The sequence below is a fragment of the Emydura macquarii genome, unplaced genomic scaffold, assembly GCF_026122565.2.
Source record: "Emydura macquarii macquarii isolate MOO-44397 ecotype Brisbane River unplaced genomic scaffold, CSIRO-AGI_Emac_v2 contig_1253, whole genome shotgun sequence".
Classification (NCBI taxonomy): Eukaryota; Metazoa; Chordata; order Testudines; family Chelidae; genus Emydura; species Emydura macquarii.
The window spans coordinates 40,795,728-40,823,143 of record NW_027131390.1 but is presented as its reverse complement, the minus strand read 5'-3'; the positions used below and the strand labels follow the sequence as shown (position 1 = coordinate 40,823,143).

The 27,416-nt window shown below is 48.3% G+C and overlaps 1 protein-coding gene across 10 annotated transcripts in view; it reads left to right on the top strand.

Moving 5' to 3' along the window:
* Positions 1-3,691, top strand: part of PCBP3 (poly(rC) binding protein 3) — a 49,414-nt gene extending 45,723 nt beyond the window's left edge. For all 10 annotated transcript variants that reach the window (XM_067548592.1, XM_067548591.1, XM_067548589.1 and 7 more), the window contains one exon: positions 2,791-3,691. In XM_067548592.1, the coding sequence (XP_067404693.1) occupies positions 2,791-2,827 (37 nt within the window). In that variant the 3' untranslated portion in view covers positions 2,828-3,691. The remainder of the gene's footprint in view (positions 1-2,790) is intronic.
* The last annotated feature ends 23,725 nt before the right edge of the window (positions 3,692-27,416 follow it).

The following is a 27,416-nucleotide window of genomic DNA, read 5'->3' as shown; positions in this document are numbered from 1 at the left end:
TGACGATATTAAATCCTCGAGTTGGGCTTTTCTGCCAGGAAAACCATCCTACTGACAACTCAGCCATTTCTCAGTGTTGGTTAGTCGTGGGTCTGTTAATATCACCATAGTTGTATCCTTATCGGCAGGAGTTTATAATTAGGCTGTATATTATTTTCCATCAAAAACATGGCGAATTCTCAGCCAGGTTGTGGGAAGTTATTTGTTTTGGGGAAGAGGACATAATTCAGTTCATTTAGCCTCTTTGTCCACATGACAAAAACATAAAGAACAACAAATACCAAATGATAAATTCCAGGTGCCTCTTTTACATGTTTTCAAGACTCAGACATGTCTTCCTCTTTCAAACAAATCAGAACAATAAAAAAAAAATGAAACTGCCTGTTTATTTTCTTTTAATAACAGCACACATGCAATTCATTTGAAAGAGAAGATTTTATGAGGATAATTAGTAGCTGAACTTATGGGGAATGGTCACCATCAACTTTGATCCAAATTGGAGTCATAACAGTATCTAGGGTTACTGGGTCAAGAATGCATTAAGCAGGGTCTAGTCACACCAAACTTGAAAGTGCACAGCTGGTGAGTTGGGGAAGACGAGTACCAGACCTTAGAGGAAATGTGATTGTTTTCTATTTAGGAGCCCTTTGAACAATGATTCTATCTCCCTTTACATTAGAAAGTGACCAGTTGCAGAAAGAGTTCATACAGCTAGACTAACTATCAAATCTTTCTGCACAGGGCAGAGTCTGTATCATGCCAGCTAATCATGAGATGTCACTGGGATTTTAGCATTTACCCATCACGTTTATTACCTTCTGATATGTATTACTCCACCTGCCCCATCACACTGTCAGGATGAAACTCCAGTAAGGACACACCCAGAAGAGTGCTCTTCTCTTAGTAACTTCGTGACTTTGGTGCTCATTAAGGTTAAGGGCTGATCGCACTGGCTAGATCAGGTATAGTGTAAGCAGGTCTGTGCAAGTGTCCTTTCCATCCTGTAGGCTCTGCCAGCCAATGTCAGTTCTGACCTGTAACAACCTCTGCCATGCTATCTAAACTCCTCCTTCCCACTCGACTGTGCCACAGAACCTCCTTTTTGACCTGTAGCACCTCTCTGCTATTCAAGTCCTGGGTCTCCCTTGAACAGAGACTAACACGCTGCCAAAAATCTCGTATAAAATGGATGTCCTTCCCTCACCTCAAAGCAGCATTTGAAACCAATGCCCAAGTTGCTGTCATAGAACTTTCTTTGAATTCTAACAGCCTCTTTAAAAAACCTCGCCTTTTTTTAGGCCATCTGAATTCCAGCTTGTTCTGTGACTAGCACAGAGAAAGAGATGGAGTCGGGATGTAGCCAGATTGTTTAGAAATCATTCTCTCAGCTTTTTGAAATCTATGGCAATTTGAAAAGACAAAAGGGAACTGCAATATACAAACCCCTTTGTTGTGAAGCAGGTAAGGTTGCTACGAACACACTATACCAGACATAAACGCACAAAAGCAAGGAAATGAAAAGGCAAGCCACTTAATGTGTCTGCACATCACAGGCCCACTCCACAGCCTTAACTCTGCCCCTTCCTTTTGCCCCCTTCTACACACACTTTACCAGGTTATTTCCCTCCCAGCACTAGTAGCTGTGGGTGGGTTTTTTGGTCTAGTGCTGTGAGAGGATAGTTTGGTAAAGGGTCATGTGCAAAAGAGGACGCTGGAAGGGCAGCGTCCCTGGGGGACAGAATTCAGGTTGTGGCATATGATCTGTAGTGTACAACAGATGTGATAGTTGTAAGGTATGTATCTCGGTGGAGGAGCAGAGGGTACGTACTATTAGGTTTTCATCTCCTTGTTGTGGTGAGCTTATGTCAACCGTGCTGTGTGGGGGCAACCCTATCTGCTTCAAAATGGAGTATTTGTGTATTCATCTGCAAGGTTTTTTAATGCTTCATTGATGTGGAGGTTTCTACAAGGTGCAGGGGACACAGACCTTTGTGGCAGTAAAAGTGCCACTGCTGACGGAGAGTATTTTATCTGTCAGCATCTGTGCATGAGGCCTCATGTGCTGTAGGATAAAAACTGAGAACACCAGACAGGAAAGGATTTTGTGTGCCCAGCCAATTCCTCAGGCTTGGGTGTGCTCAAGGTTCCTCCTGACCAACTAATCAGGCTTGCTTACGTGGAGGCTTGTATGCACATCGGCATAAACTTTCATTATGTGAATTATGTTTAAAAATCACTAGTCCAACCTCTTTTTTTTTTTTGAAAAAAACCCCACTCCCCATTGGACCAGATCTCCAGGGTCATCTTTCAACTGAGCTTTGTGTAGCCTGAACAATCTTTTTTAAGAGATGTCGGTCAGCAATGAAAAGTAGGGGTGCCAAGGAAAGAAGTCACGTGGAGTCCCAAGTCAGAGACGTCCCATTAAAAGTTTATATAAAGAAACTAAATAGGCTACCTAGAAATCGCAAAGGGCAGAAAACTAACCATGTGTAAAATTTCACATTGATTGGCCACCTGATCTTACAGACAGGCAGGAATTATTGGCCCAGTTTAGACCCATTTTAAAATGCAACTCTAACAGGGTGTCACTGCCTGGCACCTTTGCAAAGTGGATTAATGTAATGAACACTTTAGCAGACAGGTTACGCTGGTGGAAAGGGAAGTGTGAGCAGGAGATAGCAGAAAAGAGGACTTGTGAGTATGCCACAAAATCCTCATTTTCTTTTCTAACCCTGTTGTTTGTTTTTCTCTCTTCCCCTTCCCCTTTCTCTTTACCTTTGTCTGCTCTAGGCTGACGTCTGAGGTCACTGGAATGGGTGCACTCTAATTTCTACCCATCATCCCTCATTCTGCACCACCTGACCCTCTCAAGCCAATGACACGTCACCCAGCTTGTACAATCTATATATTTATTGCCTTCCCTTAATCTTCATAGATACTTTTTTCTTTACTAACAAATACACACACACACACAAGTTTCTTTGTCCATTCCATACTGTGCTCCTGATATTTCTCCTGAACTGTTTATTTATGGTCCCAGGCATGTCCATGTTTTCAAAGTATAGTGTTAATTATTTTAACTGCCTTTCGGTGAGACGTCAGAAGAAGGCTGGTCTCTAGTGTCAGTTTAGCTTAGCTATTTTAACGTTTTATTTTGACATTTTAACAGCACTTACTGTAGCGTATGATTTCTGATGCCATCTAGAGCTGTGCTTGCTTCGAAATACTTTTCTCACAATTAGCCCATTGAAACTTCCATTTTTCATTTTGCTTGTCCCGGCTCACCTTTTAAACCCTTGAGTCCATGTCCGGAGAATGTGGCCACCCACATAATTTTGGAAGCAGGATGTGCAGGAGCCAATGAACACACCTGTGAGTCCCCATTGGTTCCCATGCAGAATATATTCTTTCCAGCATGGCAGGGTCCAAACAAGCCATTTTTATTACTAATGAAAGAAGGGAAAAAGCCAGTCTTATTTTTTAACTAAGAAGTAATTGGGAGTGGGATGGGAGGTGGGAGGGGGATTCAATGATATGGAATTCAAAGCCACAAGGATCTATAAAAGTATTCTTAAGACGATTGCCCATAGTGAATTTTGGACTTCGCCCAAGAAGTTCAAATCTCTGTGAGCCTGCTGTGTTTGCCATTGTTTGTATTCAATAAATATCTGTGCAGCTCTGCTACCAATGAGCTCTGACTGCTGACTCTGTTCTTCTCCCTGGGTTCCCCGGATGAACTTCTAGTTCCCTTTCCATTTTGTCTGACGAAATCTGGGATCATCCACAAAACCTTCTGATCTGTTTTTTTTAAAGGTCTCCATTAATTGATGCATTTCTTAAGAGGTTTTGAATTCCCCAATGCTTTTTATAAAGGGAAGATATTCCCGTTGCAAAATTATTCCATTTTTCCCCAAGATTAATTTATGTCTTGTGATAGGAAAAAACCCTTACCTCTCTTGCCCACTTGTCTGGACAAATCTGCCATGGGTGTGTCCTATGCTCTTACCTAGTGTTCTTCAGAACCTGCTCTGCTCTCTGCTTCCACGGTTTTGACTTTATAACTCTATCCTATTTCTCATGTGGGAAAAATTATATATTTTCCATAAACAACGAAGTTATACTGTACAAAATGCACGGTGCATATTTCATGTATCAGAGGTGTAAAAATATGATAAGAACTAACTACAATATCTGTGCAATATATTTTTATATTGTGATGCATGGGAAATAGGTTATTTTTCCATATGAGCTCGGTGATCTCCTGCTTTTCCCCACTCTGCCACAAACGCATGTATGCCAGGTCTCCTTTATTCTGCCTCGGGAACCGTGCTACTGGACTAGCATCTGCTACTCAGCCATGCTGCTTATAATGCACTAGCTCCTGCTGTGCTTAGAGTGTGTGCGCAGAATTCCTCCTGATGCCACAGATGTGTTAGTGGGATCGGTACAACTTGAGGCACTGCACATGGCAACCATGGCAGTTTGATATGCTCCACTGGGGCGGAGTGAACATTTAGGTATTTCTGTTTCTCCAGCAGCTATATAACACCTCATGGTCCATATATTTAAGCCACAGCCATGGGCAGGTGTGTGTGTTCTGCAGCAGTGGCAGTTGCTTGAGGTATTCTTCCTGCAGAGAAGAGACAAGGGTGGCATGCCTGGTGAGGAAGCTCATACAGGAGCTACACTCATTAGCTGAAAGGAGGATGCAGCATGTGCGTCTCCCAGCACAGGCCTCAGTCTATGAAACAGGCAGGGAAGAAGGTGTGGCAATTTCCCAGCTCCTCCCATCACATCTCCTCTGAGGTGCTCAGCACCACCCGGATGCTAACATTACCCCTGACCTTGTGCTGTGGGCATGAAGCAGCAGGATTCTGGCTGCCTCCTGCAAAGGTGTGCAAAAAGGGGAAGTGGGTCCCTGCACCTCCCCCTTCCCTTGCTCTGGAAGCTGTCCCAATAAAAGAGTCTGAACCTCCCGGGATAGATTCCCAAAGAAACTTAGGCATGGCCATGCTGAGCATCATGTCGCCTGACTTTTAGGTGCCTAGAAACTCACTGGGATTCACGGAAGCTGAGTGGGGCACTGAGGCTCCCTGTATAATGACTGGGGAGAGAAAGGGGCCTCAGAATGGGATCCACAAAAGCCAGTATGCTAGGCATGAACCCACCTAACCTGACCTGGGAGATGCTGATCCGAGAAGGGTGCACTAAGCTCCACCCCATCAGGGAGAAAGGCATCTAAGTCCAGTCTCTGAGACCCACTGGGCCAGAGGGAGAGAGTGCAGAGTCATGTGCGTGATGCTGTAGCCTGGTCCTTAGAGCACTCACTGGCAAGACCCAGGATCCTGTTCTCCTGCTCCAGTGACTCCTTCAGGTCAGGGGGGCTTGAACCAGGGTCTCCCCTATCTCAGGTGAGTACCCTAGCCACTGGGCTAAAGGTTATGAGGGTGTGCTTTCTCCCCCTACCGTTCAGTGTCAGCTCACCTACGGGGCAAGCTCGGTGCCCACTGGCTAGATTGGGCTGTGCCAACAAGCTAGGCGAAGGACAGCCTGTCTTCCCCAGTTCGTGTGGTGCTCTGGGACTCAGGCACCTGGCCATCCCATGTGGGGCTGCTGTGCACAAGATCAGAGTTGCCGAGGAACCTTTTACTGCAGAAAGGTAGGGGCATGTACGGGCAACTACAGATCTGCGGGCAGCTGAGCGGGGTTTTGTGAATCCCAGTGGCGTCTGAGTCCTTTTGGGACTCTAGCCTCAAGCACTTTGAGTTCTCTGAAGATTTTCAAGCCCAAATGTTTAAACGAGCCTCAAATTCCTTAAAACGCATTGTCCCATTCCTACCTTGCTTCCGGCGTGACCTGGTGTCCACCACTGATTATATTGTCTTGGCTCTGTTCACACGGCCCTGGCCCCAGGCGCACCACAAAGCATCTCATTACATGCAGTAGCAGGGCGGCTGTGTGCTGCAAACAGGGCCGGCAGCCACGTGGCCAGAGGAGATCGGGATCCCAATCCCATTTGTGCTGGCGTCTGGGCAAAAGAATCTGGGCGCGCGGGCTGCTGGGCGACGGCTGTCTCCTCATTTAAAAACAGACTGAAAGCTTGCTTTCCGTTTCATCCCTTAGCACAGGCCACGTTTCGGTTTAACCGTGTGGCAGCCCCTCCAGTACCAGAGCCCCCTGGAGCCTTCACTCTGCTCATTCAGCTCTGGCACTAGTATTGCTTCATCTGAGTTCAGCCACAAGAAATGCCAGGACCTGAGCCCTCGGTGCCTTCACAACCAACAAACGTCCGGGCCATGTGGGAGTGCCAACCAGCAGCGTTAACCCCCGGCATAAGCTAACCCTCCAGACAGTAAGCAGAGCTGCGAAATATCCCTCGTCGTGCTGCACCCAGAACACCATCCTCACCTTGGCTTTTAAAGCAAGCTCTGGAGGTCAATGCAATTTGGCTATTTCAGGCCCAGTGCATGGGGAGAACGTTCCAGAGCCAAGGGGTCTTTGTGGAGAAGGCCCCACCGGCAAACCTTTCTCGCAGCGATGATGGCCCCATGGTGCCCTTCTTGGCTGATCTCAGAGGCAGTAATGTGGCATGGGGAGAGAGGCCTTTCTCCAGCAGGAAGGTCCCAGGCTTTGTAGGCGAAAGCCAGCACCTGAAACTCCACCCCGAGACAACCGGCCGGCATTAATCAAACATGTTAATGGGTAGGAATTATTAGCTCAGGAGCTATGGTGTTGGTAGGAGCTTGACTAGCCTTTCCTAGACCCCTAGAAAAGGCCCAGGGCCACCCTGGAGGGAGAGAAGGAGGACAAGCTGCCTGATTCTCTGCCGCATCGGGCAATGGTCTCCAGCCATGCCCTCATAGTGAAGATGCCCCCGGCCCCGAGGGCCAAAAGAGGGCTCAGGAACTAGCCCTATTGTTTGTAAAGCCATGTTGTATTTTATTCCAATTACTGTTAACCTTGATGTCCTTAACTACTTTCTCTTTCAAAATTTTTTCCAAGACCTTGCATAACAGGCCTGTAGTTACCAAGATCACCTTTTTTCCTTTCTTAAAAATAGGAACTATGTTAGCAATTCTCCAGTCATACGGTACAGCCCCTGAGTTTACAGAGTCATTAAATATCCTTGCTAAGGGCTTGCAGTTTCATGTGCTAGTTCCTTTAATATTTTTGGATGAAGATTATCTGGTCGCCCCGATTTAGTCCCATTAAGCTGTTTGAGTTTGGCTTCTGGCTCGGATGTGGTAATTTCTACCTCCATATCCTCATTCCCATTAGCCACACTACCACTATCCCCAAGCTTATCATTTGCCTCACTAAAAATATGGCTATAGAACCTTTTACTATTGATTTTAATTCCCTTTTCAAGGTCCAGCTCTACTTGGCTTTTGGCCTTTCTGCCAAGGGAGGGGAGATATTCTACTTGCATAAGGGTTCACTGGCTGAACCAACTGGGGTGGCCTGTGGGATTAACTGAGACACTGATGCACCTCCTCCTCCTCTCTCAGAAGCTAAAGAAGAAGAGGCTGGCAGAGAGAGAAGATCCTTGATCCCCTTCCCTCCCACCCTGAAACTGGGCGCTACCAAAAGCACGTGGCTCCAGAGCAGAATCTTGCAGGTTTCAAGAGGCAAAATGGCAGCCACTACGCTTCTGTGAAATTGTGTCTGCTCTTGCATTGGTGCAGCACATGGTCCTACATGCAGAGAGATGAAAGTTTGGGTAGCTGGGGCATAAACATCACATGGGCCAGGCTGTCAGAGAAAACCGAAACCTGCAGAAGCCACTGAAGTTCTAGCTCTTCTAGAATGAATGAGACAGACGTCTTGTAGACAATTCACTACACAACCTTGATCCTGGTTATGAACACCATCTATCCTGCACACTGATAGAAGCAGAGATTCTGTAGAAAAGAGAGTATTTAGTTAAAGACTATCATAATGTGTATGTGTAGCTGGGAGGGGTGGTCCCCCTCTGAGAAGGACCCAGAGTAGGAGCCAGACCCACCCTGGCTGATAAAGCCCTAAAGGAAAAACCCTTACTGGAAGCAGGTGGGCGGGTCCAGGCCTTTAAAAGCCTCAGGGACACCACCTGACCGGAAGCAGGGGGCCGGAGCCAGGCCTTTAAAAGCCAGGTCTGTGAATCCGGTCAAGACAGGACGGTCAAGAGAGATGGACGCCGGGTGAAAGATTGCTTGCCCGGGAACAGGGCTCAAGACTGTTCCCGGTGGGAGGTAGCCTGGGGGGGGTGGGGGTGGTTCCCCTCTGAGACGGACCCAGAGGGAGAGCCCCGGATGCTGCTCCCTGCTTCCAGGAGCACGTCAACACGTGGTGGAGAATGCGGGCATAATCCGCCCCTTGCTGACAAGGGGGCGACCCGCAAAGCTATTCCCCAGTTCAGGTCAGCGTGGACCTGGATCAGCTCAAGCAATGGTGGGCCAAGATCCACCAGCAACAGCAGGCAGCCCAGCAGCAGCAGCAGCTGCTCCAGACCTTAGGGACCCAGCAGCAACAGCTCGTCCGAGACTTGGGGGCGCAGCATCAGGAGCAGCAATGCCAGTGCCTCCAGCAGATGGCTGCCCTGCTCCCCAGGCCCAGCAGCATGGCTGGGGGAGCGATGGCGGGCCTGGTGGGGACCCCGATGCTTTTACGCCTGATGAAGCTGGGACCGGAGGTCGACCCAGAGGCCTTCCTCGTAACCTTTGAGAGGGTAGCGTCAGCAGCCGGCTGGGCTCCAACCCAATGGGCAACCCCGTTAGCCCCCTACCTGACGGGGGTGCCACAGGCGGCTTATCAGGCACTCTCTGAGACAGAGGCCGGGACTATACCGCAGTGAAGGCGGCGATCCTTGATGCATTGGACATCAGCCCGGATACCTTCCAACGGCAGTTTCGGGGAAAAACTTATCTCCCGGGCGCCCGGCCGTGAGCGGTCGCCCAAGAACTGAAGGACACCTGTAAGTGGTGGCTGCTGCCAGACCACCGGTCGGCCTCGGAGGTGGTGGACCAGATCGTGAAGGAACAATTCCTCCAGATCCTGCCGCCGCAGGGCCGGACCTGAGTAATGCGCCACCGCCCCGCTGCGTTGAGCGATGCTGTGTGGCTAATGGAAGACTTCCTAGCGGCAGAAGACCCTCCAATCCAGGGACCCCCCGCAGCGAAAGGAACCTCCGTACAAGACATCTTGCCGCCTCCTAGGTGACCCGTCCCCCCCAGGGCCAGCCCTAGGAGGTCGGGTGCCCCGGCCTCCCGCTCCACCAACTCCGGCCACTCCCCGGGGGCTGCACAGCCAAAGGCCAGATCGGGCCTTAGAACCATGGGGTGCAACCCACCCAGCCCGAGATAGCCGAGCCCAGGCAGGATGCCCCGAGATCGGCCCCTGCTTCACCTGTGGCCACATGGGTCCCCTGCAGCGAGACTGCCCCTGGATGGACTGCTCCTTTGGCCTGGTTTGAACCGGAGAAGGACGAGCCTGGAGACACCTCGGGCCCCCCATGACGATCCCCGTGAAGCTCCCAGAGGGACAGGCGCAGGCCCTAGTTGACTCCGGCTGCAGGCAGATGCTGGTCCGCCCCGAGCTGCTTCCCCCAGGCCAGCAACCCCACGGGCAGGTCCATGTATGGTGTATTCATGGGGACTTGAAGGAAAACCCCACCTGCCCACTCCAGCTCACCATTGCCAGGACAACCCACGTGGTACAAGTTGGGGTCGCCGCAGGGCTGCCCTACCCCGTCATTCTCGGCTGGGACTGGCCCAGGTTCGCCCAAATCCTCCAGGCCGTCACCCACCAAGCAGACCCTGGACAAGTAGCCCTCTTGGGGGCCATGCCCTGAGGGGAGCCCCTGGAGCTGGAGGGCTCAGGCGCCCCAGGGACCCCAGGACCACCCAGCAACCCCCTCCTGACGGACCGGGAGGCCGGCTGTACCCCAGGCGGGGAAGACCTGCAGACAACCCCAGTGGAAGAATTTTGCCAGGACCAGAAGAACGACCCCACGCTTCGCCACGCATATGAGCAGCTCGCCTATGAGGATGGGGTTGCCATTCGCCCTGATCGGGCCGGCCAGTGGTCCCGTTTCGAGCTGTGGAGAGGCCGGTTATACCGCATAGAGCGGGAGCCCCGGACCCAGGAACCTTGAGCCCAACTGGTGGTGCCCCAACTCCACTGGTGGGCTGTGCTAAGACTGACCCATGATGTTCCTGCAGCCGGGCACCTGGGGCTGGACAAAACCCTCGCCCGGATCCTGGCCTGCTTCTATTGGATGGGAATTAGGCAAGAAGTAAAGGACTATTGTGCCTCCTGCCCTGAGTGCCAACTGGCGGCTCCCCTGAGCGTACCCAGGGCGCCCCTCGTACCGCTTCCGCTGGTAGGGACACTCTTTGAAAAGGTCTCAATGGATCTCGTGGGACCCCTCCCCAGGAGTGCCATGGGGTTTTGGTACATCCTGGTAGTAATGGATTACGCCACCCGCTTCCCGGAGGCCATCCTGCTCCAGAGTGCCATGGCACGAGCGGTGACTGCAGAACTACTAAAGATCTTTGCTCGGGTTGGGTTGCCCCGAGAGCTTCTCTCGGACCAAGGGACGAATTTCACGTCCCGATTACTCCAAGAGGTGTGCGGCATCCTGGGGATAAAAAAATTACAAACCTCGATCTATCACCCTCAGACGGATAGCCTGGTGGAGAGATTTAACCGTACGCTCACGGGGATGCTGCGCAAGTTTTCCCCAGATGAGCTCCGCTGCTGGGACCAGCTGGTCCCACCTCTCTTCCTGGCCATCTGAGAGGTGCCGCAAGCATCTACCAATTTTCTCCCCTTTGAGCTGCTGTATGGGCGGCAACCGCGGGGCCTGCTCGACCTCGTACGGGAGACCCTGGGAACAAGCGCCACCCCACAATCGGGGACTGCTCCAATATGTCATGTCACTCCAGGACCGGCTGGTCCAGGTTGGAGAGCTGGCTCAGGCGAATCTGAGAGATGCTCTGCAGGCACAGGCATGCACCTACAACCGGTCTGCCAGCCCCACTGATGGAGACCCTAGCAGATATACCACGTGAATCTCCTGAAGCCCTGGCGTGAGCATGAGGATCTCATGATTGCGCTCTACCCCCCCAGAACCAGAGTTGGGGCTGCGGCCCCCAGATCCGGGGGAACAGCAGGAGCCCACCCTGGGCGAAAACCTCACTGAAGGACAGCAGAGGCAAACCCGGCGCCTCCTGAAGGCCTTCTCCCGAACATTTACGGCCAAGCCTGGCCGGACCACCTTGGTACAGCATAACATCCAAACGACTGGTGGTGGTCTGGACTCCAACTAGACCCCTCCCGTGACACTTGCATGAGGCTATCGAGGAGGAAGTGAAGGAGATGCTGGACCTGGGTATGATTGAACCCTCGAAGAGCGAGTGGAGGAGCCCCATTGTCCTAGTCCCTAAGCTGGACGGGTCTCAACGGTTTTGTATAGACTTCTGAAAGGTCAACCTGGTTTCTAGGTTTGATGCCTACCCCATGCCCCGAGTAGACGAGCTCCTGGAGAGGCTCGGAGAGGCTCAGTATATTTTAACCCTTGACTTAACGAAAGGCTACTGGCAAATACCAATGGAGCTGGGATCCAAAGAAAAAACAGCCTTTGCCACACCCCGAGGGCTATATCAGTTTACACAAATGACTTTCGGGTTGTATGGGGCCCCCACGACCTTCCAGAGACTAATAGACTGACTCCTACAGCCCCACTTTGAGTATGCGGCCACTTATCTGGACGACGTCATAGTGTACAGTCGACACTGGGAAGACCATCTCAACCACCTCACGGCCGTACTCAGGGCTCTTCGTGATGCAGGCTTGACCACAAACCCAAAGAAGTGCCGCCTTGGGTGGTGAGAAACCACCTACCTCGGATACACCCTGGGGCGAGGAGTGGTCTGACCACTAGTGGGAAAGGTACACGCAATCAGGGGGCAGCCCGCTCCAAACACCAAGCAGCAGGTCCAACAGTTCCTGGGACTAGTGGGCTACTACCGGTGGTTCATCCCCGACTTTGCCACCATTGCAGCCCCGTTGACCAATCTCCTGGCAAAGACTGAGCCGGTACATGTCCACTGGACCCCACAGTGTGAAAGTGCATTCCAGGCTCTCAAGGACGCGCTGTGCCTAGAACCGGTGCTATATAGCCCCGATTTTGAGAGGAGCTTCATGGTATAGATGGACGTGTCAACGGTGGGACTGGGTGCAGTCCTGGCCCAGGAAATCAACGGGGAAGAACACCCCATACATACATAAGCCGGAAGCTATTCCCCCGGGAGCAACGATACTCAGTGGTAGAAAAGGAAGCCCTAGCCGTGAAGTGGGCTGTGGAAGCCCTCCGGTACTACCTGTTTGGTAGTCCTTTTGTAGTGGTCACGGACCAAGTGGCCTTGAAATTGGTTACATCAAATGAAGGAGACTAACGCTCACCTTATGCGTTGGTATCTGACCCTCCAGCCCTTTGCTTTTACAGTACGGCATTGGGCGGGCCGACAACATGCCAATGCGGACGCGCTCTCCCGCTTGGGGGTACTGGATGAGACCAGCCCCGGAGACTGGGACCTGGACTTGAGGGGGGTGGGGGGTGTAGCCAGGCGGGGTGGTCCCCTTCTGAGAAGGACCCAGAGGGGGAACCAGACCCACCCTGGCTGATATAGCCCCAAAGGGAAAACCATGACCGGAAGCAGGTGGGCGGGTCCAGGTCTTTAAAAGCCAGGCCTGCGAACCCAGTCAAGAGAGGATGGCCAAGAGAGAAGGACACCTCTCCTCCTGAGCTCCCAGCTAAGGCCAGGCCAGAGACCCATGCTGAAAGGGAGCGGCCAGTCTTACCCCCAGCCTGGGAACCAGTGGAGGCCTCACCAGGGTTCCCCGCTGCCTGGGAGCCCGAGGAGGGCCCACCTGAGACACCCGCGGCCTGGGAGCCGGAGGCAGGCTGGCCTGAGCAGTACAGAGCCTGGGACCCAGAGAACTTACCGGCCCTGCCCGCGGCCTGGGGGCCGGAGGACCTGGAAGAGCTGCCCTCCGAGGACGAACCCATGGAGCTTCCAGAGCTGCCACGCGTGGATGAGGAGGGCCTCGTAGGACTACCATGCCCCAGCGACCCGAAGGAGGCAGGTGCCAGGGGTTTCGGGGAGGAAGAAGCCCAGGGGCAGCCACTGCAAAGGTGGGCCTGCATCCTCCTCCCCCCTTCCCTAACAGCCCTGAGAGAGCCTCACCCTCCATACTGCTCCAGAGAGTGGCCTGCTTACCTGGCCAGCCTTGCCTGAGGGCCGGGTGAAAAATTGCTTGCCCGGGAAAAGGGCTCAAGACTGATCCCAGCGGGAGGTAGCTGGGAGGGGTGGTCCCTCTCTGAGAAGGACCCAGAGGGAGAGGCCTGGACGCTGCTCCCTGCTTCCAGGGGCACGTCCACAATATGTACAAGGGGGTCACATTAAACTGGTTTAGGTAATTTTAATTCTGTCACTTCTAACTTCTGAGCACTTGACTTTGTAACATTAATAATGTTGTTTTCACTTAGCTTTTTGCATGCAATTTCCTAGGTTATTTTACAGTGAAAAAAGGGGGGAAAAGAAAGAAAAATTCTGTTCTGTGTGACTGCAGCCTGTCCCTTTCTACATCATCAACAGGTTTTGAACTAGAGCTAGTCAAAAAAATTCGATGGAACAGTTTTCCATTGAAGAATGCAGTTTTTTCAGAATCAAAACATTTCACAGCCATGTGTCAATTATGATATTTTTTGCTGTGGAAAAGTCAAAGCAATTCATTCTGACTCCCTTGCTTTGTTTTGATAAGGTCAAAATGTTTTGTTTAGCATTTATCATTTTGTTTGGACTTTTATATTACAAGGTTATACATGTTAAATGTTTTACATGTATATTAATGTCATAAATACAAACATCTAATTCAATGATAAGGTAAAATGTTTCATTTAGACTTTATCAAAACAACACATTTTAATCTAAACGTTGGCCTGAGCTCAACATATTTACTTGTCTCCCAACAACCAGCCCATGCCCAAATTTCAAATTGCTGCCGCAAACCACAGAACGCTTCAAAACACAATTGGAAGAATGTGTATAAGTCAAAATGTTAGTCGCTTCTGCTCGCTTTGTGATTGGCAGAGAAGGTAGATGAGGTGCTCCTATCTAATACTAAATGCATAGGAGGACATTCAGAAAAATTGAACAGCAACACATTTAAAACTGTTAAAGGGATTTTTTTTTGCATGGTGCATAATTAGCCTGTGGAACTCATTACCACAAGATAAAGCCGAGGCTTAGAAAACCCAGAGGAGCAGAGCTTCTAGGCTGTGCAGGATCAAAGGTCTGTTGGAGAGAAATGCCTCCTCAGCAGGAGGAAGAAGGGGGGCAGCTGCTCTTTAAAGCTAGCTGGCCATGAGATAACTGGCAGGCTGCTGGTCCTTAGCTCCTTACCTAATGCCCTGAGGGTGCTGGCACTGGTTCAGATAGCTGAGGTTCTGCCAGGGAAGGTATTCTGATGTGAGCAACACATTCCGTCTGTCATCCGAATGAAAACAACCCACCATTTCATTGCTAAATGGTTGCTATTCTGCTGCTGCATTGCATCAAAAACCCATGTGTCAGCTCCTGCTGCCAGCTCTGCACATCCCGTTCCCCACCCTGCCAGCTTCACTGTGGCCACCAAGCATGTGTGCAAGCAAAGAACTAGGCAAAGCAAAGTCATGTCGGCCGGCATTGGACCTGTTCAGAACCACGTGGAACTCACATATCCCAAACTGGGAAGGACAAAGACAACAGGAAAAGACCTTTGGACCAGAGCTGGCTGCAGTGCACTGTGTCAGGCTACACAGATGCTGGCTGGCCGGGGCAGCTGAACTAGAGCGACAGCCATTCCAGGAACCTGTCGGCCCACAGCCACGGTGCGCGGCAACAGCGTTGCTGTGCTCTCGTCTTTGTTTCAACCAGCTACTGGAGAGGGACTGTCTACCTCTCACAGAGCTGCCCCCTCTCCGGGGTGCTTCAAAAAAAGTCCTTCCTCAGAGGACACCTCTGGCTATGTTCCCTGCCCTGCCCACGGAAGCGGTCATATTGTGCATGCTGGACACACAGCTGACGCCAGCCTGGTCACTGTTTGTCGCTGCTTCTCTCTCCTTTTCCTTTGGGTTGTCCCTTGAGCTGCCATTTCTTGGGGGAGAGTCCTGCATGGGCAGGACTGTTTGAGCTGTAATCCTGCATCTCTGCAGCTGTGGCCTAGCAAGATGCTTCCGCCTCCAGGCGTGGGTGGTTTGCCTCCAGCTACCTCTCAGGAGAGGCTTTGTTAGCTATCCAGAGCTGGCTTTGCTTTCTGGGAGCATCCCCTCCACGCAGTCAAATAAACATTCACAAGCAGCTTTTGTGCATGGCCTGGTTCACACTCTGCCCTGCTACCGCTACCTGGGCAGGGCAGTTGCAGCAGCGTCCAGGACCCATGTGTGGGAGCCCTGCAAGGTGGTGCAGAATCACAGGCCACTGCCCCCGTGGTCTACCCTAGTAATGCTCCAAAGAGGCACAACAGCAACAAGAGTCACAAGGCTGTGTCTCACATCTCCAGCTGCCAGGAACATCCCTCGCCAGCATGGGGCAGGTGAACCCATCTGCACGGCCACGGGTCTGAGGGAATGTTAATTTTACCATGTGAAAAGAAACAGAGGGTCTCTTTAGTGTAAATCTTAATGGCTTGTCACACTCCAAAGCCAACCCCAGTGTTCAGAGGGTGACTCTGCCAGTTAACTCGCCATTGGTGTGTTTCAAACCAACTGTCGCATTGTTGGAAATCTTTCTTGCTTGGCTGCAAAGACCTGAACTCTCACAAAGTGGCGTGGAAGGGCTTCCTCTGTCAACGAAGGAATCTGCCACTTGAGTTATCTCTAAAATATCGCTGAATGTCTCTCTGATCATTTTGGTTCTGAGGCTGGACTGGAGAACTCTGCTTTCTTGGGAAAGGTTTCTCCTTCGATTTGAGGATTTTAAGAAAAGACAGGAAGGGGTAAAAACCTAGGCTTTTTAAAGCACTGAACCAAAGAAAAATCCATATCTTTGAAATTGACAGTAAGTGGAAAATGCACTTCTGGCTTTTATGTTTGGGTACTAAACAAAAATTAGGCCAAGTATTTCATGTATTTTTACATATATTTTCCTATACCGCAATACACTTTAGCAAACACAATATATAACTGGTAATGGGTTTGGAAAAATAGATGATTTTCCCTAGGGGAAAGTGACTTTCACCAGTGATACACTTTACATTTAAATGCTACTGCTTAAACTGTAATTCAGCTTTTTGTGTACACACACTGGTCACTTTTAATTATTCTAAGTTTCAAACATGCAGTCCATTGGAAAGTATAATTTCTCCCTTCCCTCCCTGCCCCCAGTGCCTCTGGTTATGGGCTGCAGGATTCCTCTGCACATAGAGATGTGGGATAGATACAGATTTAATAATTATATCCAGGGTCATAGAGGTGGAAGGATGATTTTGGTTCTGTATAAAATATTTTTTGACAGCTTTTCTCATTGAATTTGCAAGAAATGGGAACTGAGAAGTTCAGCTCCTACTAATTCTGATCAGTTATAGCAGTAGTTGAGTCTATTTCCTGATACCTAGCAGTTGAATTCCAAAAGAAAAATAATCCTCCCGGTTCCAAAGGCTGGGGTCAGCCCTGGTGGCTCAGTGTGTTAGCCATATGTGTTAGCATGCTAGCTTTGAACATGGTGAGACCTGAATTCCAGTCCTGGCTTGGGTCCCAAATGAAAACTGGTTCTACTTATCCCCATCACCGAACTCGTGTGCAGTTTGCCTGTGCTAACAGCCTTGGTTCAGATGAAACCCAGAGCTAAGTATTGCATATACAATGAAGATAGATGTGGGCCTGTTTTCGAGACTTGTGCATTTGGCCTGATGCTGGAGTTAGCCGGTCAGGACTGAGGTGAATTAGCAGGTAAGGAGAGGGAAGCTTTCACCTATTTGCATTCTCACCAGCCATTACTAGTCATCCCTGACTTTCTTAGGGCCTGAGCCACGCCTCTTTGAAGCCAATGGAAAGAGTCTGAGACTACGGCTACACTGAGTCGCCGCTGTCAGATCGATTTCTCTGGATCGACTGAGCGGTCAGTGAAGACCCGCTCAGTCGATCCAGAAATTGACGTACTAAGACCACCTTCGCAAGTGGTGTAGCGCTGCGTCGACAGGAACGCGGTTCTCGTGGGCGCAGTGCAGTGGAGTTGGTGCACAGAAGAGGAGCAGAGAAGTCAACTGGAGTTATGCAAGTTTTTTGCATAGCTTGCGTAACTCCAGGCGACTGCCGCCGAATCTTGGCAGTAAGTGTAGACAGGGTCTCAGTCTCTTCAGCAGTGCTGGGTCAGGCTAGTGCCAGATTCTGCCCCTCTTATTCATGAACCGTACGTTACTGCACAAACACAGCCACTGACATCAGTGGGGTACTCGGGGCAGAAGGCGTCACTCAGTAAGAGGGCAGAATTGGGCCCTGTCATGCTAAATTGACTCTCCACTTAGTATTGAAGTCAAAGAGGGTACCTGGGGGTATGAATAAATATGGAATTGGACCCTTCTCCTTTTTGGGGTGTTTTTGTTGTAGTTGTAATTGTTTTAGTAATTTTTTTTACATTTTCATATGGACTCTGGGAGCAGAGACACAGGGTAATAACCTTCACAGGCTGATGTTTCTGCACTCATTCATCCCCTTCCTGCCACATTGCCAAGGGATAAATATAAATACTCACACTGGTCACTAGATGTCACTCTCGGCCTGTATTTTAAACAGATCCTTGCATCTGAACCTGCCCCGTTGTCCATGCTGTGGGCGGAATCCCCCAGCAGCATCCTCTGAAGCTCAGCCATGCTGAGAAATGTGCAGAGGCAAGACTCTTGCAGTGCTGCAGCGAGTGGTGACTTGCAAACCCTTCCACTGCTTTGTCACTATCCCTGTGTCACTGCTGGAGCCACTCTAACCTTCTATTAAACCTTTTACCATGCAAACCTTTTCTTAAAATTAAACATGTCAGTATTCCCTAATTTAAAACACGTCATCTCATTTTGCTGGAAAGACTCAAAACATCTTGTTCTGAATCATTTAAATATTAAGCTGCATTTCCTTAGGTTGGCACATTGCTTTATGAGAATTGTAATTTGGGAGCCTAATGCCCCCATGGTTCTTATGGGCAAAGCTTCCAAGCTAGACTCTTTCTCTCATCTCTCAGAAGAAAATCCACATTGAATGATGGGAAATGTAGTCCTCCAGGGAGTCAAGCCCATGCGAGAAAATGCAGATCAGTGTTTTGTAGAACTGATTCAAAACAACACCTTTAGGATCAGTTCAAAGCTGAAATATTCTGATTCAAGTCACATTAGAAAACATTCTGATTGGAAATTCCTGACCAGCTCTAGGAATTAGAATGATCAAGGGCCTAGAAAAACTCTCCTATGAAAAGAGATAGAAAAGACTGGGTCTGTTACCTTAGAGAGGAGAGTGATAAGAGGGGACATGATATAACTATGTAAATTAATGACTGGCCTAGAGAAGATAGGATGGGAGTTTTTGTTCTCCCCATCTCCTAACACAAGAACAAAGGGACATTCTGTGAAATTCAGAATTGATCAAAGGAAATATTTTTGCATACATAAACTGTGGAACTCATTGCCCCAGGATGTTGCAGCGGCCCAGCACCTAGAAGTAGTAGACTTGAGGAAGCTGTTCTGGAGTTATAACAGTTAAAATATGAAAAACATAATTAAGTGGAGCCTTTTGGTCGGAGTTGATATAGAAGAGGAGAGTGGGCCAATCCCCAGGGGATTCCCCTATCGGAAACCTTCAAGAGGATGAGCCAATCACCACAATCTGGAAGGACAAGACTTTAGAAGGCCATCTGCTACAGGGAATAAGCCAGCCTCAAACTGCTGCAAGGTGAGAATGAAACTCCCCTGGAACAGGTTATTCTACAGCCGCCGAGTCTGGGGTTTCAGCTACCTCCTTCTGAAGCATCTGGTTCAGGCCATTGTTGGAGACTGGATTAGATGGAGCTCAGGTCTGATCCAGTCTGGCAATTCCTATTTTCGTCCTTGGGCATGCCCTGGGATGTCCACCATTCGCCGATGTGCTGTGCATGAGATGAGTGAGCAGTGGCCCAGTAGTGTCCTGCAGGGGGCAGTAATGTCAATTAGGGTGTGAGGTTTTTTTTGCAAGATAGCCATGCCGGCCAAAGTCCTAGTGAAGATGCAAAGTTCCAGAGGGGTAGCCGTGTTAGTCTGTATACTCCATGCTAGGGAATGTCTCTAAATCATAATCTCTACATCTTCCCTCCTAAGGAAAACAAGTGAACCCTTAGATACAAATAAAAAACTATCTAATGACACATGCACTAACATCTAATAACACATAACAGCTATCTAACAACACATACATTATACAAGTCTGTATACTCCATATACATATACTTATACAAGTATATACTTATACAAGTCTGTATACTCCATGCTAGGGAGTGTCTCTAAATCATAATCTCTACATCTTCCCTCCTAAGGAAAACATCTACATCTTCCCTCCTAAGGAAAACAAGTGAACCCTTAGATACAAATAAAAAACTATCTAATGACACATGCACTAACATCTAATAACACATAACAGCTATCTAACAACACATACATTATACAAGTCCATAAACCCAACATGTCAACTACCTGGAGAGGTTATTAGCACATCACTCTCAAGTGAGTCTTTACCACCCACTTTCCTCACATATCCTAGCAAGTCTCTATGAGTCTTTCCAGATGTTTGATCACCCAATTAGATTTTCTCAGTACCAGCTCTTCATTCAAGTCTGAATTCTCTCATTCCCCCACAGTTTCTTCACCATGTGCTGATGAAACCAGAGCAGTCAGAGGAGATATGCTGGAATCTACCTCAACTTTCACGGTGTTGGAACTCTCTGGGATAACTCATAGATCCCATTGATTACGTCAAAATGTGTCCCTTTGGTCTGTATTGACCAAACCATGTGGCTGGGACCCACCCTTCATGGATGCATTAAAGGGCTGTTTGCTTTGCTCCCTCAGTGGTAGATAACAGGGTGCTCTTCCTGTCTCCCAGTTACAGTCCAATAACCCTTGGAAGTGCATCTCTAGCCAAAGCTCCCTTGCTGTTCTTCTCTTCCTATTGACTGCCCATCCTCCTGTTGGCATGCATGCAAATGCAGTTTCCACAGTTTGGTTTACAATGTTTAATTTACATCTAGGCAGATTGGTGACTATACATCCCTTTGTCTGGAAAAACCTGTCTGTCCATCCTACCTGGGAAACATTTTAAATCCTCTTTTCAGTACTTGCACTTAGTCCGTCCTTCAATATCAGCCGTACATACACTTTGCAATGTTTATGACAAGCTGTCTGATGTAAGTGTCTGTTAGACACCTTCGGTCATATTCTTTAGGGATAAATGCTCTGAAAGCAGCGTGCTAGGTGTACTGAGTTTGTCAGGCCTCTAGGGAGGCGCTGACACAGAGCAGTGAATCCTTTACCAATTGGTACCAATTGGCCTCCCTGTCACAAATGAGCAGAGCCATTCTAGGACAGAGGCTTTATCCTGGGCTGACTCCAAGCATTGATGTCTCGGTGGACCCTTTGGGGGACTGAGTGGAAACTGCAAGGGCTGGAGAGGAAAAGTTGCCAGTTCCTGGACCCGGAGGCTGAGATGTTGGATGCTGCTAGCACTGTGCCTCATGCTCCTGCATAATATTGGTTCTTTGTTGATCATGCCGAGATTGGGAGCGATGTTAAGGAACGAGTAAAACTAGTCTAGAAAACACAGCTTTGTGCATCCAGCAAAGAGAGCCTCCAATCCCAGACTCCCCAGTCCAGGGTTTTAGGGGCATGGGGAAGAGAAATCTCAAATAACCATTGCAAATGGGAAGCTCTGCTCATAATGTCCGAGTGGGAGCTAATGTTACAGGATATTTCCCCCCCCTCAAGACAGGGAAAAAGAACACCCCTCTGATTTTACATGTGCACAAATTACCCCAGAAGGGTTAATACTGAAACGTGGCCCTTGAGATCCTTGGAATAAATTGGAACCTATAAATGGCCTGTTGGAAAAAGTGCCTCAGATTCTTGGCTCTGGTCTGTATCAGGAAATGACAGAACACAGGAGCGGAGCTGCCAGAAGGCAAAGTGGGAGGAGGAAAATATCACAAAGAAAATCAAAAGCTTTTCCACATGGCAGCTGAGCCGGCAGGGCTTGGATTTATTAACCTACAGGAGGCTGTGTTTATAGCAATGTGAGTCACAGCCGGGCCCCAAGGGAGAACGCCCTTCAGCCATTCTACAACTGGAATACATGTGGCCCCAGGAGGTGGGCGAGAGACAATTCGCTACCATCCCCAACTCAGCCTGAAATATGTGACACAATGGCAACTCTCAAAACCACCCGAGCCCATGTACGTGGTTGTGCATTGACAGCCATTCCCCAGAGCCAAGCACAGACCCAATGTTCTCTAGGCTATTTCAGTCTGAATAGCCAATCTGTTGCAGGGGGAAGAATGTGCCCATAGGTGGACAAAAAGCAGGCCCACCACCTCCATAATGTGGGGCATTAGCAGGTCTTTAATCTTGAGCATCAAAGGTGATGGGTTAGTGCCCTGGCCTCTTGAATGCTTTATTGCACCAAATCAGGAATCGAGACATCCCATTTTGCTACTGAACATTTCTAAAATAAATACCAAGGTTAGTTAGAGCTACTCAGGCTAATTCCTCTGCAGAGCCAAGCCAGTTGGTTTAAACACAGAGGATTCAAAGCTTCTTTACAGAGGCCCAGCCTGGGGGATTCATACTATTCAGTGAGGTTGTTAAAGAAGCTGGCATGCCTGACACCCTGGAGGCCTTTATTTTATCACAAGATGATGGCAGTATGTCAGTTTGGGCATTTTCTTTAGCAATTTCTTTACCTAGCAGATAACTCTGTCAAGGAGAGTCAAGCCTTACATTCAGAGCATACACATTGCCACTTTTTCCCATTCTCTCTCCAAAATATTCACCCAGTCCAATACATTTCAGACCCGGAGATGAAAGCCTGCCCTATGTTCCCTGTAAAATATCACAGTGGCAGCTATGACCATCTGACTTTGTAGTTTTTTTGTAAATCCGAATTTGGGAGTCCATTTTGATTGTTGCTGAAGGTGGTTTAGAAAGTATTGAGTCTGGATTCTCCTGGAAATCAGGGCAAAGTAAAAGTGAGCTTGAAAGTTGTAAGTTTTGCAGGCGCAGGCAGCACCACTGGCTGCTCGGAGAATCTGGAGTCAATTGGTGTTCATAGCAACAGTGGAATGTTAGTCCTGCCTGCTCCAGACAGTTGTTATCGTTTAAAGATATTTTACTCATCGTCTTCTGGAAATTATAAACTGAAAGCTGTTTGCCGAATAAACATTTTGTACTCTGTCATGTGTGCGTGCACACACACACCATGGTTTGCCATTTCAGATTTACTCATTAGTGCTACACTGCAGGCACTGTTTTTTTCAGCACACGGAATCACTTGTTTTGAACAGGAAATCACAAATTGACTTGCGATGCCTGGATCAAAGGATGACAAAGATGAGAGGTAGCGAGCCGTGATGGATGTAGTTGTACTGTCACAATTTGCTACCATTTTGAAATCACCATTCTAAACATGGACACAAATAAGAACATGAGAACATAGAATGGCCGTACTGGTCAGACCAATGGTTCATCCAGCCCAGTATCCTGTCTTCCAACAGTGGCCAATGCCAGGTGTGTCAGAAGGAATGAACAGAACAGGCAGACATCAAGTGCTCCATCCCCTGTCACCCACTCCCAGCTTCTGGCAAATAGAGGCTAAGGACACTTCAGAGCATGGTTTTGCATCCCTGCCCATCCTGGCTAATAACCTTTGAGAGATCTATCCTCCATGAACTTATCTAGTTCTTTTTTGAACCCTGTTATAGTCTTGGCCTTCACAACATCCTCTAGCAAAGAGTTCCACAGGTTGACTGTGCACTGTGTGAAGAATTACTTCCTTTTGTTCATTTTAAACCTGCTGTCTAGTAATTTTATTTGGTGACCCCTAGGTCTTGTGTTATGAGAAGGAGAAAATAACACTTCCTTATTCACTTTACTTTCTCCACACCAATCATGATTTTATAGGCCTCTATCCTATCCCCCTTGGTCATCTCTTTTCCAGGATGAAAAGTCCCAGTCTTATTAATCTCTCATCATACGAAAGCTGTTCCATACCCCTAATCATTTTTGTTGTCCTTTTCTGTGCCTTTTCCAATTCCAATATATCCTTTTTGAGATGGGGTGACCAGATCTGCACGCAATATTCAAGATGTGGGTGTATCATAGATTTATACAGAGGCAATACAATATTTTTTGGTTTATTAGCTATCCCTTTCCGAATGATTCCCAACATTCTTTGACTGCTGCTGCACATTGACTGGATGTTTTCAGAGAACTATCCACAATGACTCCAAGTTCTCTTTCTTGAGTGGTTTTAGCTAATTTAGACCCCCTCATTTTATATGTACAGGTGGGATTATGTTTTCCAATGTGCATTACTTTGCATTTATCAACACTGAATGTCATCTTGAATTCATTTTGTTGCCCAATCACCCAATTTTATGAGATCCCTTTGCAACTATTCACAGGCGCTTTGGACTTAACTATCTCAAGTAGTTTTCTATCATCTGCAAATTTTGCCACCTCACTGTTTACCCTCTTTTCCAGATGATTTATGAATATGTTGACCAGCGCTGGTCCCAGCACAGACCCCATAGGACACTACTATTTACCTCTCTCCATTCTGATAACTGATCATTTATTCCTACCCTTTGTTTCCTATATTTTAACCAGTTACTGATCCAGGAGAGGACCTTCCCTCTTATCCCATAATAGCTTATTTTGCTTAAGAGCCTTTGGTGAGGTGTAAAAGGCTTTCTGAAAATGTAATTACACTATATCCACTGGATCACCTTTGTCCACATGTTTATTGATCCCCTAAAGAATTCTAGTAAATTGGTGAGGCATGATTTCCCTTTACGAAAACCACGTTGATTCTTCCCCCAACAAATCGTCTTCATGTACATGTCTGATAATTCTGTTCTGTTCTCAACCAATTTGACTGGTACCGAAGTTAGGCTTACCGGCCTGTAATTGCAAGGATCGCCTCTGGAGCCTTTTTAAAAAATTGATGTCCCAATAGTTATCCTCCAGTCATCTGATACAGAAGCTGATTTAAATGATAGGTTACATACCACAGTTTGTAGTTCTGCAATTTCACATTTGAGTTTCTTCAGCATGCTTGGGTGGTACCATCTGGTCCTGGTGACTTATTACTGTTTAATTTATCAATTTGTTTCAAAACCTCCTATAATGTCACCTCAATCTGGGACAGTTCCTCACATTTGTCACCTAAAAAGAATGGCTTAGGTTTGGGAATCTCAGTCAAAACCTCAGCTGTGAAAACCATTGCAAAGAATTCATTTAGTTTCTCCACAATGGCCTTATGTTCCTTGAGTGCTCCTTTAGCATCTTCATCATCCAGTGGCCCCTCTGGTTGGTTAGCAGGCTTCCTGCTTCTGATATACCTAAAATTTTTATTGCTGTTACTTTTTGAGTCTTTGGCTAGCTGTTCTTCAAATTCTTTTTGGCCTTCATAATTATATTTTTACACTTCAGTTGCCAAAGTTTATGCTCCTTTCTATTTTCCTCAATCAGATTTAACTTCCACTTTTTAAAGGATGCCTTTTTGCCTCTAACTGCTTCTTTAACTTTGTTGTTTAACCACTCTTTTGGTCCTCTTACTATGTTTTTTTAATTCGGGGTATACATTTAAATTGAGCCTCTATTATTGTGTCCTTAAAAGGTTTCCATGAAGCTTGGTAGGATTTCACTTTTGGCACTGTACCTTTTAATTTCTGTTGAACTAACTTCCTCATTTCTGTATAGTTCCCCTTTTCTGAAACTAAATGCTACCATGATTGGCTGCTTTGGTCTCCCTCACCCCCCCACAGAGATGTTAAATTTTATTATGCTATGGTCACTATTACTCAGCAGTTCAGCTATATTCACTTCTTGGACCAGAACCTGTGCTCCAGGTAGGACTAAATCAAGAGTTGCCTCTCCTCTTGTGGGTTCCAGGATTAGCTGCTTCAAGAAATAGTCATTTAAGGTGTCAAGAAACTTTATATGTGCATCCTGTCCTGAGGTGACATGCATCCAATCAATATGTTGAAATAGTTGAAATCCACCATTACTCTTGAGTTTTTTATTTTTATAGACTCTCTAATCTCCCTGAGCATTTCACAGTCACTGTCACCATTCTGGTCAGGTGGTCTGTAGTATATTCCCTACCACTATATTCTTATTATTCAAGCATGGAATGGCTATCCATAGAGATTCTATGGTACGGTTTGGTTCATTTAAGATTTTTACTTCATTTGACTCTGCTTTCTTTCACATATAGTGCTACTCCCCCGCCATTACAACCTATTTTGTCCCTCTGATATATTTTGTATCCTGCTATTATTGTGTCCCAATGTTTGGGAGAGGTAACAGGAAAAGTATGAGGAAGGCCAGGATTCATTCAGGTGTTTAGGCTCCTGCTTTTGTGGAACTGGGCTACTGGACCCTAAAGGCTCAGGAACAAAGAGGCACATAAAAAGAACCCAATATCATGTATTTCTTTTTTTTTTTTTTATAAATAATTTCATGACTTGAGAGACTATAACTCCTGATTTTTGAATTCTTGTGGTTGTCAAGTTATCTTGGGGTTATAGATGTGTGTTCATTATGTTGTGGAAGCCAAAACTCTACCAAATTAGGTAAGTTACTCATGATAGGTCCATCAATGGCTATTAGCCAAGATGGTCAGGGATGCAACCCCATCCTCTGGCTGTTCCAAAACTTTTGACTACCAGATGCTGCTCGATAATCACCTGTTCTGTTCATTCCTTCTGAAGCACCTGGCATTGGCCACTGTCAGAGGACAGGATACTGGGCTAGATGAACCATTGGTCTGACCCACTATGGCCATTTTTATGTTCAGCAATAGTTACAGAAGATCTTTGCCCTTGAGAAAGATGTAATATGAGATAGTATACTGCCCTTAGTGAATTTGAGAATCGAGTTCCTCACATAGGTAATGACGTGAAAAAAGCACTCACTAAGGGCTGGATTGAGAGGCAAAATACCAGTTACAAAAGGCAGTCCCCATTGGTGGATCAAATGCAAACCAAAGTTTTGACATCAGGCCAGGACATCAGTAACACTGGAAGTCACATGATCCAACAGAATAAACTTGTGCTGTCAAAATAAGACGAAAAAGTTAGAATTAAAACTTCCAGATTAAAAATTGCAGTAAAAAACATAGCAAGTGCTGTACTAGGAACACAGATATCATTGCTAAAACTAATACCAGCTTGTAGCTGGGAGGTGTGGCCTCCCTCGGAGATTGACACCGAGGGAAAGCCAACCCCCCCCTGGGGCTTGGAACCCAGGAGTACAGCACCTGACCAGAAGCAGGTAGGTGGGGCTAGGCCTATAAAAGCCAGGCCTGCCCGCTCACTCAGAGCCCAGCGGCTGAGGGAGAAGGACGCCTTTCCCTTGGTGCCTGAGCCTATGGCCGCACCCAACCGCTACCTGGAGGAGAGGCTGCCGGAGATGCCTACTGTCTGGGGCCCCAAGCACCTGGAGGAGCTACCCGAGCTGCCAACCCCCGGTGAGCCAGGGAACCTGGGGCCTAGAGGACACACAGACACCCTGGGACACACGGACCCTGGGACCTAGAGGAACTGCCCTCCGCAGATGACCCTGAATAGTTCCCGGACCTGCCGTCAAGTGACGAGGAACCGAGGTACGGCTCAGGAGACCAGGTACTCTAGGGAGAGGATGGGAGGAAGTAGCCCAGGGAAGCCGACTACGGTCTGGCTGAGCTTGCGCTCGCTTTGAGTCAGCGCGTTTCGGCTGGAGCCCCGTTGACCCAGTGATGGAATACCCCATCACTGACAGGGCCCTGGGCAATGGAGACGGGTGGGCCTGTGTTCCCCTTCCCGCTTCCTACCCCGACCTGGGGTGAACGCCTGTTGAGGGCCAGAGCCTATCCCTTGCTGCCTGCCACGCCCTGTGTGGACTAGCTACTCTCCCTGCTGAGGGCTAGAGACTGATTTCCTTCTGACTGCCCCGCCCTGCCCAAGGGCCGGGCTTTGGACCATTTCCTCGCCCCTCTGGGGCTAGAGGCTGTTCTTCCCCATTGTCTCGCCCGGCTGACGGCTGAAGGTTGTTTCCTGCTGCCTGCCCGTCCTTGTCTGGGGGCTGGGACATAGACTGTTTGCCCGCACTGTGAGGGCGAGGGACTATTA